This window comes from Pseudozyma flocculosa (assembly GCF_000417875.1).
Source record: "Pseudozyma flocculosa PF-1 unplaced genomic scaffold scaffold00017, whole genome shotgun sequence".
Taxonomy (NCBI): domain Eukaryota; kingdom Fungi; phylum Basidiomycota; class Ustilaginomycetes; order Ustilaginales; family Ustilaginaceae; genus Pseudozyma; species Pseudozyma flocculosa.
The window spans coordinates 110501-129249 of record NW_006920885.1 but is presented as its reverse complement, the minus strand read 5'-3'; the positions used below and the strand labels follow the sequence as shown (position 1 = coordinate 129249).

The following is an 18749-nucleotide window of genomic DNA, read 5'->3' as shown; positions in this document are numbered from 1 at the left end:
GGCGAGGTGCAAGGAACACTACTACTCTGCCGCGCCAAGCAGAGACGAAGGAAGCAGAAGCAAGCAAGCAAAGGCCAGAAAAGGGCGGCGGTCGGAGCCTTGGAGGCCACATGGTCGGTCGGTCGGCCGGTCGCAAAGAGCAAAGGGGCGCCCAACCGAGGGCGGAGGGCAGCTGTCAAGAAAAGGCGCCCAATGGGCGGGGTTGAAGGGCCCGCGCGATACGCCGTCCTCCCTTTGACGGCGTCGGCCAGGGTGGGTCCAAGGCTGCGAGCGCCAACGAGGTGCAAAGAGGCTAAGCTAGGCTAGGCTAGGCTAGGGTATATCCGCCAGCTTGGGTCAGTCGGTCAGCGGTGTGTGTGGCCCTGGCCCGCCGGCGCGTGTCACCCGGGCTTGTCACGCAGCGAGGGATGTACGCGCGGTACACTCTGTAGCATGCATGCTGCTGCCACCTCGCCGTGGTCGTCGAGCTCGTCAGCAAAGTGCTGCTGGTACCGGATTGGTGGATGGCCCACCCCCACCCCCGCCGACGAGGGGCCCCGCACGCTAGCACGCTTTGGTGGCCCTTTGCCGCCGCCATCCGCCCGCCGCGCTCGTTTGATGCCGATGCCCAGAGTGCGGGGTAAAGCCGAGCGCTTCTCGGTCCCCTCATGCCGAATCTTCCCGGCCGCGCATACCGCAGCGCACCGCAGCGCAGCGCAGCGCAGCAAATACGAACCACGCCGTCGCCATCGTCGACCCTCTCTGCCACACACGCCGACACACACAGTCCAAGCCGTCTTTTTGCCGCGCTCAGTCGGCGAAAGAGGCGAGGGACAAAGGGACAGCGGATCAGCGCCGCATCCATGGCCACACCTCACTTCCTCGCCCGCGCGTCTGTGCGTGGATCCAACATGCCCTGCCGCCTTGCTCTCGACGGCCCGGCCTGGCCTGCAAGAGATTCCTTCGGATGCAGCCCTTCCGACGCCCCCCAGCCGCCCCCCCCCTGGCCTGCTCCTCCCTCACCCTCGCTCACTCGCCCGCCCGCCCGCCAAGCCGTCCCTCTGCCAGGGTTTACCCTCCGAATCCGCACCGTGGCCACTCTCGCGCCACGGCCATCCTCGTGTAACTGCGCACAGAACGCACGTACGTACTGTGGGCAAAATGACTCGTGGCTATCCGCCCTGCCACCTCGCCGATGCAGCACGCACCTCGTCGCTGTACCGGCGCAGTGGGACAATCGAGCCGCATCGTCGGGCTGGCTGCATCTGCGTCTGCGTCTGCGTCTGCGTCTAACCGTCCCTGACACCATTGTCACCGCCAACGGCAAGGCAGACCACGCCCCGCGCGCTTCTGGCCCCATTTGTCTCCCTTGTGCTGCGCTCGTCTGTCTATTCGCCTGCCGCTGCGTCCCACCATGCTGCGCCCTTTGTCTTCACCATCGCACTGCACCTCGGCCCCCCCAACCTAACCTTAACGGCCCCAGCCCAGCCTGATGATCTTCCGATCGCACAACTGATCTTTGCCTGATCCATGTCGACCGGGAAAGGAGCCGGCAATCCAAAGAGACCGGTCCTGATTCGTCGACCGGCAATACCTACCACAGCGGCGCGGGGTGCGGGCGGCGGCGGTAACGTCGGCGGAAAGAGATGCACGAGGTGCTGCGCGCAGAGCCCGAGCCTAGCGAGTCGTCGTCGTCCCTGAGCCCTTTCTTCCAGGTCGCTGTTGGGCGCACGGCAGCGTGCACGCAGACCATACCGTGCTGCATACCCATCCCGTCCCTCGTCGAGCCAGGACATACGATGGCTGCCTTTCTTCCGTCCCTCGAGGGGATATAAGACGGCGACATCGAGGCGGTCAAAGGAGCTTCTTGGTCCATCATCTCACACACCCTTCCCTCTCCTCGTCTCTCCTATCCCAGCCTCTCTCTCCTCTCCCCGTACAGAGTCTTTCTTGATCCCCCACACCCCCGCCTCTCCACTCACTCTTCCCCGCACCCGCCCGCCATGAAGTTCTTCAAGTTCGCGCTTCCCCTCGCCCTCGCCCTCTCGACCCAGGGAGGCGTCGAGGCCAACCCGCTGCCCATCGGCGAGCGCTCGGTCGCCGCCGCGGCTGACCTGGCCGCATCGACCCACGAGCTCGTCGCGCGCGCCCCGACCACCGACGCCGCCTTCACGGTGGCCACGTCGACCGTCAACTCGGCCATCACCTGCCCTAACGGCATCGCGGGCCGCACGGGCGGTGTCATCCTCCTCGTCCACGGCACGGGCCAGACGGGACAGGAGACGTGGGCCAACGGACCCTACGTCTCGCTGCTGCCCAACTACTCGCCCGGCTACGACGTCTGCTACGTGACGCTGCCGTCGCGCTCGTGGCAGGACGCCCAGACGTCGTCCGAGTACGTGGCGCGCGCCGTCCAGATCCTCGCGCCCAAGTCCAAGACGGGCACCGTGTCCATCATCGGCCACTCGCAGGGCAACATCAACATCCAGTGGGCCCTCTCCTTCTGGCCCTCGATCAGGCCCAAGGTGCACCAGTTTGTCTCGCTCGCCGGCGACTTCAAGGGCACGCTGCTCGCCTACCTGGGATGCGCCGCCAACGACCTCCTCGCCCCGGGCACCGGCTGCCAGCCCTCGGTGCTGCAGCAGGCCTCCAACTCGAGGTACCTCCGCGTCCTCAAGAACGCCGCCGGCAGCGCCCTGGTCAAGACCCTCTCGCTCTCGACGGCCTACGACGAGGTCGTCGTGCCCCAGTCGGGCACCTCGGGCACCTCGTACCTCCCCGGCGCCACCAACGTCCAGCTGCAGCAGAGCAACATCTGCGGCGCCCTCCACCCCGCCGGACACATCAGCATGACCATCGACCCCGCCGCCTTTGAGCTCGCCTACGAGACCATCCGCACCGGCACCACGCCCATGGGCTCCACCTTTGACAAGTGGTCGTGCTTCAACTTCTTCTTTGGCACCGGCTACAACAACAACACCTTCGCCAAGACGGCCGACGCCCTCCAGGCCGCCTTCCAGTTCGCCCTCGGCACCGCCTCGTACCCGACCACCAAGACCGAGCCCGCCATCCGCTCCTACGCCCAGGCCTACCTCTAGATATACCTCCCTCTCCTCCTTGTCCTCCCCGACATGGTGATACCCCGCCGCGCGGTGAGACGATGGCGAGGCAGCAGGTAGACACCTCTTTCGCCCCTCTTCGCTCCACTCCCGGCAGACCCCCCAACCCAACCCGCTGGGAAGACCGCGCGCCCAACGCGCTCGAGACGTCGAGCCACACTGCGCAGCTGGGCTTCCCCCCTCTCACAAGCCCCCCTTTCCCAGTCACCCAGGTCCCGCACGATCCAGTTACGAGATGAAATACCTTTTCCGGCCACCGTCGACGTTCCATTTGTATCCCCGCTCTTCACGATGTTTCACCCCAACCCCTCTCCAGTTCTCGACGGGCTAGAGGAGCGCTTTGACGACCAAAAGAATGACCACAAACTGTTTTCGCGCATCCGAGAAACGATTCCCTCCTTGCAGTATTGTGATTCCGGTCCGATCTGCTTTTCCGCCTTCGTCTAGGCACCGTACAAGGAGCACCTTCTACATACACGACCACGACGAAGCACACTGATCAACGCCGCGCTAGGCCCAGAAGGCAAAGGCGTTGACGTCAAAGTAGGCCTCGGTAAAGGCCGACGGGTTGTTCTGGACGTAGGCGATGCACTGGGCATTGTTGGCCACCATGCCGCACGACGAGCCAGGGCGGCTGTTGACGAAGCCGCCGCAGAAGTCGATGTTCATCGTGACCTGCTGGTTGGTGTCGATGTGGCTGGCGGTGCAGCCGTCGTAGAAGGGGAACGCGGCGGTGGGCGTGCCCCACGAGGCGACGTCGATGGTGCGGCTGTCGCCGCGCTTGGTGCCCGCCGGGGCCGAGGACGAGGGCCAGAACCACACAAAGACGCCCTCGGCGACGTACTGCATCGCAAAGACACCTCCGCCGTTGGCATTGAGACCGGCGCCGAATGAGTTGGAGCTGGGCATGAAGACGGCGCAGCCGGCATTGCCGTTGGCGCCGTCCTTGACGTTGCAGTCGGTCGGGCTGACGTTGGTGCCCGTCTGGAGGGCGCTGGGGGCCTTGATGCATCCGGGACCCGTGTGCAGTGTGGCCTGGTTCGGGGCGACGCCGTTGACGCCCTCGTAGATGTCGATCTCGCCGCCGTCGGGCCACGTCCCGCGCGTGTAGGTCCACAGGGCGGGCCAGGTGCCGCAGCCGACGGGGGCGTGGGCGACGTCAAAGACGTAGACGCCGTAGCCGTAGCCGGCCTTGGACTGGAGCCGCACCGACTTGCGCGGGTTGGCGTTGGCGGTGTGCGAGTCGACGCCGAAGCGGAAGCCGCCGTTGCGTCCCGTGCCAATCATGCCGAGCGAGCTGGCCGTACCCTGGTCGACGTACTGCACCGTGCCGCCCGACGGGTCCGGCTCGGTGTGGAAGTCAAAGACGTTGTAAAAGTCGGTCGGCGTGGCGGCGTAGACCTGGCGCGAGTAGGCGCGTCGCTCGAGGGTGTGCATCGACGTCGTGTTGGCGTTCGAGGGCCAGATGACGCCAGCTTGGACCGCCGTCGAGGCGGCCAAGAGGCTGGTGAGGAGCGTGGAGAAGACCATCGTTGCGAAGGGGGGGTTGAAGATGAGCGGAGGGGATAGCTTGGGGGGCTCTGAAGGAGGTTCCTGATCTGTGTAAGTCTACAATCCCTGTCCGCCTTGATCTTCCAGCTTATATGCTTGTTGAAGGTCGTGGCGGGATCGCCCTGCGGCACAGAGACCGTCGACGATGGAGCTCCCCGAACAGAGCGGGGCAAGAAGGGTGGTCGCTGAACCTGGTCTCGGTCGTGAGCAGACCGGTCGTGAGCAGACCGAGGACCGACGACGCTCGAGATTCCCAGGGCAACGGTAACACCCGTCCACACGGCGCTGCAGCCACTACGGGCCATTTGGCCTTAGAGGCGGGGCATGATCCAAGGATCAGCGCATGTCGAGGCGTCGATCAAGCAAGCAGCCGGCCTCTGATGCGAGACGCGGGAGCGCCAAGATGCGAGGGGTCGCGCTGATCATATGCCCTGCCCTGCCCTGCCCCGCCCTGTCCTGTCCTTCTTGCCCATCCGTCTCTCGCTCGCCTGCGCATTGTTGGACGCTGGCTGCGGCCGTGGTTGGCGAGGCTCGTCTAATAGCGCTGGCGAGCTTCCTTCTTTCCATCGCGTTTCGGCTTCTTCTCATTCGACACCCGCACAGGCGCCACCACCGGTGTGGCTTTCGGCGGCCGGGCTGAGCGAAAATGAGACCGAGCCGCACCGCTTTGAGCGTGCACTTGCTTGCAAGACAAGGCATGACGGATTTGGAGCAGCTCAGCAGCGACGGCAGGCGCGATTCGGATAGGAAGGCGGAGCAGTCGATGCGCTCAGCTACCGTAGGCCGGCCAGCGGGCGGGCGGTGCTCGCATCGCATCGCATCGCATCGCAAGTACGAGCGGAGGCGAAGCCAGACCGCCGCCCAACCAGAGGATTCGTTGGCAAGCAGACGTACGCGGCAGCCAAGTGCAGTCAGTCACACGACGCCTGTGCTGGCCGTGCATAGCATCGTGCGTGCTTGCGTGCGTGTTGCGGAGTCAGGAAACCGACGGGGGATAGGGGAAAAGGAGCAAAGGAAGAGAGGGAAGGAGGGCAGCGGCAGCGGCGGCGGGCCAAGAAGGCAGGCTAGGCAGGCAGATGCCGCCGACCTGGACGCGGGGCCCCTCTGCCAACGGGCGCTCGGAAGACGTTTTCCCGACGTCTGCCTGCCTGCCGCCGGAGACCGAAGCGCAACAACCTGCTGCCTGTCTGTATGTGCGCCTCGCTGCGCCTCGCCTCGCCTCGCCTCGTCTTTGCCGGTCAGCCACGGCGTACTGGACAGGAGAGATCTTCCGCGGCGTTTCGTACCAAAGCTGTTTGTGGGGCACCGCCCGGTCGGCCGGCTACCGGGTATGACTTTGCCCGCACTGTCACTTCCTTTCCCCCTCCTCCGCGGTCACTACGACGACCGGTGCCCACCTGCCGTAGCTCGTCGACATGGAGGGGTCGCTTCCTCCGCGTGGTCCCTCTCGCCGTGTCGGCCACCTTGGCCCAATGGGGTATCCTCGTTGGTCGGCGCAGCTCGCATCCGGGAGCAACAACCGATCAAGGTGTGCCAAGACCTTCTTCCTACAGTACAGTACACCTGCCTGTCTCACCAGCCGACCCTGTGCCACCACTCCCCCCCCCACAACTCAAGGTCACGCTCGCCTGGTGGTGAAATCGCCACGTTAAGCCATGCCGTGGGAAAACCAGAGGCCAGCTCGAGTTTCGCCGAGCGAGGATCGCATGGCGAGGTAATGTATGTGTCCGCTCACGGGTTGCAGCGGAGGATCAGGCGGATATACTCGGCCTTCCCCATCCCAGCAAAGCGCCCTCGAGTTGCCGGTCGGGCTCGGGAGAATCACAGCCGGACGCTCCCCATCCAAAGCGGGTACGGTGGCGACGTTTCGACCTTGCTGACACAGCGATGTCGACGACGCGTCTGCCCGGATCGTGTCAGGAAGCAGGCGTATCGCCATGTCTGTTTCCCGATCAGAAGAGATGACGGCGCCCGCCATGTACCTCCTTCATCACAGAGAGAGGACGCGCCGTTGCAAGATCCGAGCTCAGCGGCATGTCTCGTCGATGCTTTTCAGTCTCTCGCCCGCACCAGACAGGGACGCCGCGCGCGCTCCGACACTCGATGGCACGATGTCACAGACAGGCAGTGTAGGTGACATACGGACGAACAGGCAGGCTCGACGGGCGATGAACGAATGTCAATGCATGTATGATTGGCCACAGAGGGCCCCCAATGAAGAAGGATATGCGGCAGCAATGCACGAGGATGCTAGATGGGGCAGATAGCGCAGCGATGCTGGAGAAACAGTGGAGATGGAGCAGGATAAAGGGATGCGAAAGCAAAGTCCATCGTCGCGACGCGTGCCGCGACAAAGAGGAGAGCGAGGCGGCGACGGGCGGGCCGCGCCGACGACTCGATATGAAAAGCGAGGGGAATCGACTGTCACTCGGTCTGTGTCCGTCGAGGTCGACGTCTAGGACCGAGGAGGATTCGCACGCCTCGGGACGCTGCACCGCGAGCGGTGCGCGCCTAGTGGAGCACGACGGCCTGGCGGATGTCGCGCGACGAGGCGCCGACGAGGACCTTGATCTTGCCCTCGGGGCGCACCCACCGGTGCTGCTTGTTGGACCAGGTGGACAGGTCGTAGTGGCTCAGCTTGAAGCTGACCTCCTTGGTCTCGCCCACCTTGAGCTCGGTGCGGTCAAAGGCGCGCAGCACCTTGGGCGGCTCGCCGGCCGACTTGGGGAACGAGAGGTACGCCTGCCACGCCTCGTGGCCGTCGCGCTCGCCCGTGTTGGTGAGCGAGAAGCTCACCTCGTAGAGGGGCTCAAACAGCCACTCGGGCAGGCCGTCGGCGGCCGTCTTGTCGCCCCACCAGCTGTTGTCGGCCTGGCCGACCTGCTGCCACCAGATGCCCGAGTAGTCGAACGTGGTGTACGACAGGCCGAATCCGAACTCCCAGCGCGGCTCGATGCCCTTGGCGTCAAAGTGACGGTAGTCGACGTGGAGCGCCTCGGTATAGTTGATCTGCGGGGTGACGGTGTCGTTGTAGTAGAGGACGTCGGTGCCATAGTCGGTGCGGTTGCGGCCAATGGTGTAGGGCAGGCGGCCGCTCGGGTTGACCTCGCCGTACAGGACCGAGGCCAGGGCGGGACCGCTCTCGCTGCCTGGCAGGTTGGCGAGGACGATGGCGGTGACGTTGGGGTGGTCGGCGAAGCTCTCGTAGTCGACCTGGCCGACCGAGTGGACGACGACGATGGTGTTGTTGTTGTTGGCGGCCACCCTCTTGATGAGCTCCTCGCCGTTGTTCCACACCGTCAGGTTGTTGCGGTCGCCCTCGTTGTTGTCGACGGTGATGTAGCCCTCGCCGCTGAGGGCGCTGACAAAGACGATGGCGGCGGTGACGTTGGTCACAATCTTCTCGGTCTGCTCGTAGTTGTAGTCGTCAAAGTTCCACTGGAAGTCGGTGCGGTCCTGGCGGGCGCGCGCCTGCAGAGCCTCATAGGGCGAGAAGAAGTACGAGTACTCGTTGGCGCCCGAGCCCCAGCCCTGGCCGAGGGTGCCGTAGGGCCAGCCGCCTCGGTCGGACCAGTAGTTGGCACCCTGGTACAGCGGGCCGGCGTCGCTGCCGATAATGGCAAGGCGGTCGGGCTTGCAGAGGGGCAGCGCGTGTCGCTTGTTCTTGAGCACCACGGTGCCCGCCGCGGCCACCTCGCGCGCCACCTTCCAGTGGTCCTTTGTCGCGTCGACAAAGCCGTTGACGGTGGGGTCGCGCTGGTTGAAGAAGTCAAAGTTGGGCTTGGGGTAGCCCTTGTCCTGTCCGACGTAGTACCAGCCGGCGAGGATGCGCGTGGCCATATCGTCGAGGCGCGTCTCGGCGACCGAGCCGTTGTTGATGGCCGTCGTCAAATTGCCGCCCCAAAGCGAGCCCGTCTGCTTGGTGCAGCACGTCACATCTCCGGGCATCGTCATATCGAGGCCCGCATTGGCCGACGCAACACCCGCGTGCTGCGCGCCCCAATCTGACAGCACGTATCCCGAAAATCCGAGCTCCGTCTTGAGGCGGTTGTTGAGCATCTCCGAGTTTTGACAAGCCCAGCTATTTTGAAGGAGGTTATAAGAGCACATTGCTGAACTGGCGCCAGCCTGTACGCCACGCAGGAAGGGATGGAGGTAGATCTCCCTCTCGGTGCGGCCATCGATGTTGGTGCTGCCTTCGTTACGGAAGTGCTCCTGCGAGATGGTGGTGACGGCGGCGGCGGGTGGCGGCGAAGAATGTCAGCACGCGTGCCGAGACGCTAGGTGGAGGTGGGGCCCCCAGGGACCGGCGGCGACTCACCTGCTCGTTGCCGATGTAGTGCTTGATATTGGCCTGGACGCCTGCATCCTGCATACCGAGGACCGAGTAGTGGGCCGCCTCTCCACTGAGGTAGGGGTCGGCGCCGAAGCCCTCCCAGTTCCTGCCGCCCTCTGGGGTGCGGGCAATGTTGTTCATAGGGCCGAGCCAGATGTTGGCACCCTTGGTCTTGAACCTGGTGGACGAGCGCGGGCGTGGGAGGGCAAAGGGTGGGCTCAGACGTGTCAGGATCGGGCGTCTCGAGCAGGAAGGTGGAGGCGTCCAGCTGCGTAGCGCACTCACTCTTCTCCCATGGCGTGCGCGCGGCGGTAGAAGAGGTCCTTGCTGAAGGTGGCGGCCACGGTGACGCCGTCGGGGAACGACGTGATGCGGTCGGTGCCTCGGACACCAGCGGGTCCGTCCATGAGGCAGCTGCAGTCGAGCGGGGATTGTGACGGGAGAGCAACGATGCGAGAGTGTGTCAGTGTCGGCCGCGCTAGCCCATATCAAAAGAGGGGTCGAGGCGGGCTTGGCCACTCACAGGCCTGGGAAGCCGACGCGGGGGATGGCGGCAATGTTGCCTACGCAGGGGCCGCGGCTCCAGCCGGTGCCGGTGGTGAGCATGACCTTTTCGGTCTGGTTGAACTGCTGGAGGTACTCGCGGGCCTTGCCGATGGCGTCCTTCCACTTCTGCGTGGTGCCCTGGGTCTGCGGAGTCGGGTAAAAGGGGGGCGAGTAGGGGAGCGAGTCGTTGCCGTTGAAGGGGACCCTCGGCACGGTCTCGAATCCGGGGCCGCTTCCGCCTGCGCCGCCGATGCCCTGGTCATCTGCGCTGACCGAGGCGGCGAGGGCGGCGGCAACCCATGGTACCAGCTGGAGCCACTTCATCGTGTGCGCGTGTCGAAGGTGAGGGCGGGCGAGAAAAGGATGAGATAAAGCACGGGGTTGGAGGTTGAGCGGGCGAGCAGGAGCCAAAGGGGTGAGACGGTCCCTGTGGGCGCTGCTGCGACAGCGGTGGCGAGAAGAGGGTGGCGGTGGTGGTGGTGGTGGTGGTGGAGAGGGGAGAAAGGAAAGGCTGACGGTCGGACGTTGAGAGGAGGGTCGCAGCGGAGCCTGGAGGGAAGGGGGTCGCTAGCGCGGTCGATGCCTCGACGGAATGGCCGAAGGCTGTGCGCTTTATAGCCAGGCTAAGAGGAGCGCGGTGACCAGAGAGGAGCGGTAGCACCGGTACGCACGTCGGATGCCCCGCTGTCGTTATGGTTAGAGGTGGTACGGCGGCGGGTCCCCTCCGAGACCGACCAAACAGGTGGGGGGGCGCAGAGGGACAGGCTAAGCAGGCAGACCAGCCGGCGAGGAGGGACGGCAGCAGCGGAGACAAAGCACCGACGCGCGCCGTTGGCAGGCCGCCTGGCAGGCAGGCAAATCGCCGAAAAGCGCGCTAAAATTGGGGTCGTGCCAGGAGGCGGCGGGGGGCCGTCATGCGTGGCTCGCTCCTCGACGGGCCTCTCGCAGGTCCAGCAAGCAGCATCCACAACAACGCACACGATGTTCAGACTCGAGGCCAGCGGATCAGCCGAGCGGGCGTTGTGCTGTGTAGGTACCCATCGCCCCTAAGCGCTCGAGCTTGGCAGCGTCGTCGTGGCCCGCTCCGGCCACGTACGCTCCTCTTGAGAAGTTCCGAGTCTACATAACCCCCTAGCCATCGCTCGAGGACGACGCACCGTGGCTTTCGCGCGGAGGCGAGCAGGTGCAGCACCGTCGCCGGTCGTCGGGTAGGGAGCGGCCGGGGAAAAGGAGAGAGGGAGGCCAGGCAAAGCTCGCAGGCAGGCGACTTCCTTCGAGAAAGGAGGATTTCCCACTCGACCTCGGAGCCATCGAAGCGAGCCTTTCCGCCGTGCGCGGTTGCAGGCAGCTGCAGCCAACGGCCGGGGCCCCCCAGGCCTAGCTGTTTGGCTGCCGCCCTGCCTGCTGTCGGCCTGGCCCGACCTGCCTCTCCTTCTGTGGAACGCCCGACGACTTTGACGCTTGCTTGCGCGTGTGGCATGAACCATCCCAAAAGCCCGCGGCGGAGTAGCCGAAGCCAAACACAAGCGGGCGATTGTGCGGTGAGGCGCGAGAGAAAGAGGTGGCGACGGTGTGCTCGGAGACGGCCCGCCCCGCTCGTTCTCTTGGCAAAGGCATATCGCATGGACGTCGACCGTGATGCTCTTCACGCCCATCCCTCGTCGACGACGACAAAGCATGCATGCTGCGCTGCCCCGGCCTACCGCTCCACGCTGCCGGCCAGATACTGCCGAGGATCCCTCCCTGGCTGGCCTCGTTCCGCCCTCGTTGACCAGCATGCTTCTCGTCCTGGCCTAGCGGTGCGGTAGCAGGCCTTGGCGACTGGACCGGTCAATTAATCTACGCGCGGTGCCCCTCTTTCCTTCGCACCCACTCGTCTGCTCCTCCTCGAAGGACATCGACCGCGCCATCGTCCTCCTATTGTTGGCCTTGCTCCGTCTGCGATCATGGTCATGTCTCGACGGCACGCTCCGACGGCTGGTCCGGACGTGCGGGCGCGCGGTTTCGCGCGAAGACAGCGGTCGGGAGTATCCGACCGGCAGGCAGCCGCGCAGCGGCGCAGGAGAGGGCTTCGGTAGAGCGACCGAAAGATGCATCGTTGCGGCTTCGCGTACAGCACAACCCGGTATCACCTAATGCGAGCTGGCCCGCCACGCCGAGGGCGGATCAAGGTGGGGTACGGTACTGTACTGTAGGCCTCGTCTTGGCCCGCTCTCGCCTATTGCCGTGCCGTGCCATGCCATGGTATGCCATGGGCGCAAGGCTCAAGAAGGGAGCATCGAGGCGAGGCGGGGTGAGAGTTGAAGCGCGGCAAGGCTGGCGCGGCCACGCTCACCACCACGAGACGACTGTGCAGCGGTGTCAAGGTCTGGCATGTCGATGAGCGCCACGGCCCGTCGCATGGTCCCGCTTCGATGGCGATTCGCGGGATGTTCTTGACGGTCTCGACGGGGCGTCGGACGAACTATGGCGCTGCGCAGGTGCAGGCATCGGCTACGGCTGCGGCTTCGGATGCGAGTACGGCTACGCTTCACCACGAGTAGTGCGGGCGAACTCGTCGTGCCGTGCAGGCGGTGACGGTATGTAGCCAGAAGTCGAAGCATCGAGGTGCGCACAAGGCTGCGCTCGACGACGACGACGCTCAGTCGCGCGGATATTCTTCCCATCTCCCGCTGCCGGCTACTCGACGTTGCCGGTCCGCTCAGCTCCACGGTCAAAGCATCAGATGAACGGATGGCGAGGGTGTTCGGAGCATCGTCCGTCGCCTTGCCACACCATCAAGCCCCTGGATCTCGGCTAGGGACCGACCCGCGACCTCCCTGCCTGCCGACGACGTCGGACCATGGCGTTCCGAGTCGTGTGTCTTGATCGTCGGCCCAGCCTGCTCGTCGTGGCGGCCTAAACTAGTCTAGGCACACGACAGCACGAAGCGCAAGGAGCAAGGGTCGGCTTGCTCTCGTCGTCGTGGAGGCTGTGAACTCGAGTCACGGGCGAGTGTCGTACCATCGTTGAATCGAGTACGAGGAGTGAAGGGGGTGTCATGGCTGCCGCGTGCGTTGGGGTCGTACCAGCGAGCAGGCCGGCGAGCGACGAACAAAGCGCCAGCAAAAACCTCCGCTTCTCCGCAAAAAGATCACCAACTGCCGGCGGGGGGAAAGGAACTTGAAGTCTGAAATCCGCGGGGGCCTCTGCACGCACCGCATGGTCTGCCCGCCAGGCTTGTCTGCAGAAGCATGCAGCGCAGGGCCCAGCACCGTCCTCAAAAAAAGGAAATTGACCGGTTGCCCGTGCATCTTCAAGCGGGGACACGACACAAGCAAGTCAAGGTGGGCTTGCCGTCAGTGCAACATGCCTTGGAAAAAAACTGCAGCAGCTTGAGTCTTCGCCTATCCTGACCTGAAGACAACAGGCCCTCTGCTTCAGCCATACCAAATCCAAGCTGGCTGTACATGCCTTTTTGCAGCAGACAGCCATGGCAAGGAGCATCACATCTCAACATGTCTGTTTGTTTGTCTGAGGTGCACCATCATAGCCATGCCTTCTTGACCTTGACAACAGGACATGCAAGATGCCAGCAAGGATGCCAAGGCCTGCTTGTAGCTATGCTAGCAAAGCTGCATGGACAGATAGCCTTGTGAGCAGGCATGTCAGCAGATGTCTGCATCAAGAGATGGGGAGTCAGGCAAACCTGCAGTGCCAATACAAGTACAACAGCTTGACAGGTGGGCCCCGCACACAAGACCTGAGAAGGAGACACGGTAGAACACAGCTTGGTCACCGCTTGTACGGCGCTGCAGGTGCACACGCAAGCTGTGGGCCTGCCATACGGCTCCTTCCACCGGCTCTGCCACGACTTTGCCCAGCAACTCAAGTGGCTGTTTGGCGACGACACGACCAGGATGCTTCTTGGGCATGGGCTGTCCAAAGACGCCCTCAACAAGCACTACACAGAGGGCATGGCAATGTTCAACTTGCTCAAGCTCTGTGCAGATGAGGACCTCAGAGCTCAAGGCCTACTCCCTCTACAAGCAGCAAAAGCTTGAGGGCTTTGCAGCTTGCAGCCTGGCGGCATCAATCACTGCAAACAAGGCTGCACATCCTAGCAATAAGACTGCTCTGACCCAGAGTCCCAGAGTTGCAGCAGGTGTGCCACCTCAGCAGAAGGCACCATACTGCTCCATTGAGAAATGATCTGATTGCATTCAATTGCAACCTGAACAGTTTCCATTCACCTCTGCAACAGCAGCAGCAGCAGCAGCAACAACCTTTGCACCAATTGCAGCCTGCATCATGATTGTTGACAGAGCAGCAAAGGAAAGAAGCAGCCCAGAACAAAGGTCTTTGAGGATCCTGAGCGCAGCTGTCATCATCTGCGTGATGGATAGTGTGGCAGAGCCAGGCTGTTGTCCGCACCCACTTCCTGGCCCTCTCCTGCACACAGGCTGTTGTGGGTCACCCTCTCTTCTTGACTGCTTCAGCAGGTGCAGATGAGATTCCCACCTGATGAAGCCAGAGCTCCCTCATCTGCAGCAGCCCCGCTGCAACAGCTGCCATCTTTCCCAGACGGTCGCGCGCTCCGACAGGACTGATGCAGGGTGCCCTGTGCGCCAAGGCTGTGCAGCCTCAAGGCGTTGAAGCCAACCTCCACATGCCAGGCCAGGCCAGGGCCAGGCAGGGTCGGCCTGCATCTCCCCCCTCGCTCCCTCAACTCGACTCTCGACAACCAACCATCGCCACCATTATCGCCATCGTCGCCATGTCCAGTCCACCATCCAACGCAAGCGCAGCACCATCCAGCGCAAGCGGCGGCACAGAGGGAGGTGCAGCGCCACCGCGTCGATTCGCGAATGCAGTGCACGCCGTCGAGCGTGTACTCAGCTTCCGCGGTCCAGCCTCCCAGTCCCCACAGCCCCAGCAGCAGCAGAAGGCGAGACCGAGTCTGGGACCGCTCCACCTCGACATCGACAGGGCCATACCGCTCGATGCCTTCGGAAGCGACGAGTTCCCGCACATCGACGACGAGCACCTCGATGCCCTCTTCCCCGCGCCGCAGTTCGAAGGCGTCCGCAACAATGTCCGCGCCGCCATCGAGGATATGAAACGTGAGTGCCCATCCGTTCCGTGACCGCGGCGAGACGGCAGCGAGGATGAGGGGATATCTGACGCATGGTGTGCCGATCCTGCTCCTGGCCACGCCACCGGACCCCCCAGTCAACTTCTCGCTCGACCCCAAGTTGCTCGCCAACGAGCGGTCCGAGACGAATCAGGGCTACCACGCCATTGCGCTGCTGCTCTCCAGGTTGCAGGTTCGCCCCGCCGACGGAGGAATAGACGGACAACGTCCCGGGCAGCACGCGGGTGCGGCGGGAGAAGGCGATGAGGGGTCGAGCAAGGATCGAGACGGCACCGTTGCCTCTTCATCGCGCCACCGGGTTGGCGGCGGCAACACGACGGCGCCGCCACCGCGCAGTTTCGAGACGCACGACCTGCTCAAGGCCATCGACCGCAAGGACACCGAGACGATCCTGGCGATCCGCGATGCCAATTTCGACCTGCTCCTCGACCTCTCGTACGGCGGGAGCACGGGCAAGACGTCGTCGGCGGCCGCCCAGGCGGGCGGCACGTCCAACACGCCGCTCGGCTACGCCATCGGACTCGGAAAGGGCTGGGAGGGCATCTCGATCGTCCTCGTCGGCGCCCTGTCCAAGTTTGTAAACACGCTCCCGGACGACGACGACGACGACGACGGCGCCAACGTCGTCGTACAGCCGCCCGCCCTGGCGCCCGGAGAGGGGTTGAATGCGAGGCACAAGAGGAGGCCGGCCAAGGTCGAGCTCGACCCGCACACCCTCATGCGCCTGCGCAAGGTGCGCGTCAACCTCAAGCTCGCCATCGACCACAGCATCTTCACCGACCAGACCAGGCTGCTGGCCAGCTACATGCAGGTGAGCGCGCGTGGCGGCACGGGTCGTCGGGTGGCGTGGCGGTGGAGAAAGATCGCTGACCCGTTCTCGTCGCTCTTCGCTGCCGCCTGCCTTCCCATCCGCGCCTGGCCGGTCGAACCGTGTGCGCTGTGCAGGTGCTCGTCATGTCCGAAGGGAGCCAGTTCCTCTACGCGTCGATTTCGACGGTGCAACACAGCCTGCTCAACCCGGCGGGCGGCGACGCAGTGGGGCAGGCGCGCTCCGCCGTGCTCCAGTTTGTCACCGATGCGCTGCGACACAAGACCGACCGGGTGGCGGCGGTCAAGGACTACGTGTCGAACGCGACGGGCGACCTGGTCCTCATGGCGCTGTGGGACCTCGTCAAGCTCAGCCCTGTCGAGATGCAGGCCTATAACCCCGACGGCGGCGGCGGCGAGGTCGAGGACCTGGGCAGACTGCTGCCCCTCTTCTACTTTGCTCGCGACGACCGGGTCACGGCGGCGTTTGTGGAGCGGACGACGAGGCTGGACAAGCTCCTGGACGGCGTCGAGGCGGGGCAGAGGGTTAGGGCAAAGAGGAACGCGTCCGCCTGGAAGCTGGCCCGCTCGATTGTCGAGGCGCTCCAGGAGGGGTCGAGGCGCAAGTCGGCCGACGAGCGTATGCAGGTGATCCGATCAAAGCTGGAGCGGAGGGCCGGCTAGCTGGCCTCGCGCTCGACTCGGGCCTGTAGGGGTATGATGTCTAGGCGTGTGGCTGTGGAATCGCATCGCATCGCGCCGCGTCGCATCGCATCGTCTGTACATTGTCCCGGTGCCAGATGCGGCACCGTCATCACTCTAGCCCGCGCAACGCCGTCGCCGTGAGGGCGAGGACCTCGTCGATGTCGGGCCGCTCGTCTGGCTTGACCTTGATGCACCTGCGGATAATCTCGCGCGTCGCGTCCGAGTACGGGTCCTCTGCCGCTGGCGGGAACTTGTAGGAACCGTTGAGGACGGCGAGGGCGATGGAGCCGCCCTGCTCTATCGTCTGGGTCGTCTCAAACGGCGAGTGGAGGTAGGCGAGGGCGAAGAGCATGCAGCCGAGCGACCAGATGTCGACGGCCTCGGTCAGGGTGCAGTCGGTGGGCACGTCGAAGAGCTCGGGCGCGCGGTAGGGCATCGAGGAGCGCTCGGCCGCATAGTCCTGGTGCGCCACGGCTTCGCGCCGCGACGTGATGCGCACGCGCGCCTTGATCGTCGACCCAAAGTCCATCAGCACCGGCGTGCGCCCGTCGTCCGAGATCATGACGTTGCTGCGGTGGGAGAAAGGAAGGATGCGAACGATGAGCATGCGAGACGATAAGCGTTGCGCTCGGGAGAGGCGACGACTACTCACCCTGGCTTGATGTCGCGATGCGCGTAGGGGATCGGCTCTCCGCCCTGACCCTCGTCGTCGGCGTCGCCGCCCTGTCCATCGAGAGCCGTTTCCCTGGCCTTGCCCTTGCCGTTTCCCCCACTGCCGCCGCCGCCGCCGGCACTCGGCCTGGGCGGATAGGAGCCGGCGCCTTCCTCTTCGACCTCTTGTCCGTCAATGAGCGGCCTCTCGGCGTGGTTGTCGTCGGAAAACGGGTCCTGCTGGCCCTCGACGTCCCTCGGGGGCTCCATGGACGGCGCGGCGGTGCTGCCGGCGGAGCGGTTGCGCTTGGCTCCGACGTCGGGCAGGCGGTACTTGTGCATGGCGCGGACGCCCTGGCAGGTACCCTGGAAGAGGAGGAGCATCTCCCTCTCGCCGAATCGGGTGCCGCGGACGACGTGGGCGGCGATGGCGTCCTGGAGGTTGCCGCGCTCGTAAAAGGGGAGGAAGATGTAGATGACCTTGCCGCCCTCTTCGCCGCCCTCTGCAGCGGGGATGTTTCCGAGACCGCTGCGTTCTGCGGCGTGGTCCTGCACGACGCAGCTGTCGAGGACCTGGATGACGTTTTGGCAGCGGAAGCGTTTTGTGGCCTCGACCTCCTTGATGGCCTCGCGGAAGGACGAGGAGCCGTAGGAGCAGCGGATCTTTTTGAGGGCAAAGATGCGGCCGCTGTCGACGTCCTTGACGAGGTAGACGAACGAGAAGCCGCCTTCGCCGAGGAGCTTTACGATGGAGAAGGTGCGGCCGTTTAGCTTGAGGTTGGACGTGGTGGGGCCGCAGGGGAGGCAGGATGAGAGGGCGAAGATGGCATCCTGGGCGCGGTCCAGCAGCGCGCTGAGCGACATGGTGGTGCAAGGCGGCGGCGGCGGCGTTGAGGTCAGGGACGGGACGTGGTGCAGAAAGAGACGGTGGCCAGAAGATGACGCTGGTGATGGTGATGGTGGTGGTGGTGGGCGGTGGTGGAGGGGGGAGGTGGGAGAGGACGAGTGGCCTGGAAGCTGGGTTGGCCAGGTCGACGCTCGACGTGGACGCACGTTTGCTTCGCAGCCAGCCAGGCCCAAGCCAGCCAAGCCAGCCAGTCGACCGGGAGGCGGTGTTGGTTGAGCAGCGGGCAGTGCCGCGAACGGGCCACGCCGACGACCCAACCCGACGCAGCTCACATGGAAAAGAAAAAAGAAAAAGAAAAAAGGAGACCGACGCAAACTCGAGCGACTTAGAGCGACGCATCCCTGCGCAGGACGCTGGACCCTGAGCTGCCCGCCTCCCGCTGCGTCTCGCTGCCTCTCTTTCTCACTGACCTCGACTCCATCATCCTTTCTTCTGGACGGCCAACCCCACCTTGCCACCCACCATCACCGACGGCCACTGCCATCGATTCCACAAGACACCATCCAAGTATCGTCCTCTGCGTGACCTCATCGCCGTAGCCAGCCCTCTCAGCCAAGCCGCGTCGTGACGGCCTGCCTCTCTTTGCCGCTCGCAACCCTCAACGATGCCCAAGGATGCCGCCGCAAGCACCTCGGCCAACCCCATACCGCCCGACGGCCATCACGATGAAGACGACGAAGATGGCGTCTACTGCGTGTGTAGACGCCCATATGGTGAGCCAGCACGGCCAGACGCGCGTCGCAGCCTCCCCGCGCGACCCCCGTCTGCTGACGTCGGCCTACCGCCCTGCACCGACCCGCCCGGCATTCCTCCGCCCGGCAGATGAAAACGACAGCATGATCCTCTGCGACCGGTGCGAGCAGTGGTACCACTATTCGTGCATGGACATCACAGAGGAGCAGAGCCTACTCATCGACCGCTTCATCTGCCCCGTCTGCGTGCCCCGTGAGTGCCGCAATCGCCCTTTCAGCCTCGCAACCCCCCTCCCCCCCCCCCGCCTCCNCNCNCNCNCNC

The 18749-nt window shown here is 64.5% G+C and overlaps 6 protein-coding genes across 6 annotated transcripts in view; 3 read left to right on the top strand and 3 right to left on the bottom strand.

Moving 5' to 3' along the window:
* Positions 1 to 1982: 1982 nt before the first annotated feature.
* On the top strand, positions 1983 to 3077 carry PFL1_04936 (uncharacterized protein; the record flags this gene model as incomplete). The annotated part of the gene is made up of 1 exon (XM_007882466.1): positions 1983 to 3077. The coding sequence occupies one exon, from the start codon at positions 1983 to 1985 to the stop codon at positions 3075 to 3077; it is 1095 nt and encodes a 364-aa protein (XP_007880657.1).
* Positions 3078 to 3608: 531 nt separating this feature from the next.
* Positions 3609 to 4628, bottom strand: PFL1_04935 (uncharacterized protein; the record flags this gene model as incomplete). The annotated part of the gene is made up of 1 exon (XM_007882465.1): positions 3609 to 4628. The coding sequence occupies one exon, from the start codon at positions 4626 to 4628 to the stop codon at positions 3609 to 3611; it is 1020 nt and encodes a 339-aa protein (XP_007880656.1).
* Positions 4629 to 7160: 2532 nt separating this feature from the next.
* PFL1_04934 (uncharacterized protein) lies at positions 7161 to 9855 on the bottom strand (the record flags this gene model as incomplete). The annotated part of the gene is made up of 4 exons (XM_007882464.1): positions 7161 to 8864; positions 8971 to 9163; positions 9271 to 9399; positions 9509 to 9855. The coding sequence occupies 4 exons, from the start codon at positions 9853 to 9855 to the stop codon at positions 7161 to 7163; spliced, it is 2373 nt and encodes a 790-aa protein (XP_007880655.1).
* Positions 9856 to 14287: 4432 nt separating this feature from the next.
* PFL1_04933 (uncharacterized protein) lies at positions 14288 to 16156 on the top strand (the record flags this gene model as incomplete). The annotated part of the gene is made up of 3 exons (XM_007882463.1): positions 14288 to 14633; positions 14743 to 15476; positions 15611 to 16156. 3 exons carry the CDS (start codon positions 14288 to 14290, stop codon positions 16154 to 16156), a joined length of 1626 nt encoding a protein of 541 aa, XP_007880654.1.
* Positions 16157 to 16286: 130 nt separating this feature from the next.
* PFL1_04932 (uncharacterized protein) lies at positions 16287 to 17692 on the bottom strand (the record flags this gene model as incomplete). Its single annotated transcript, XM_007882462.1, has 2 exons — positions 16287 to 16746; positions 16830 to 17692. 2 exons carry the CDS (start codon positions 17690 to 17692, stop codon positions 16287 to 16289), a joined length of 1323 nt encoding a protein of 440 aa, XP_007880653.1.
* Positions 17693 to 18339: 647 nt separating this feature from the next.
* Positions 18340 to 18749, top strand: part of PFL1_06887 (uncharacterized protein) — a gene marked incomplete at both ends in the record, with an annotated part of 1607 nt that continues 1197 nt past the window's right edge. The window contains 2 exons of the mRNA XM_007882621.1: positions 18340 to 18448; positions 18558 to 18680. Of these exons, the coding sequence (XP_007880812.1) occupies positions 18340 to 18448; positions 18558 to 18680 (232 nt within the window). The remainder of the gene's footprint in view (positions 18449 to 18557; positions 18681 to 18749) is intronic.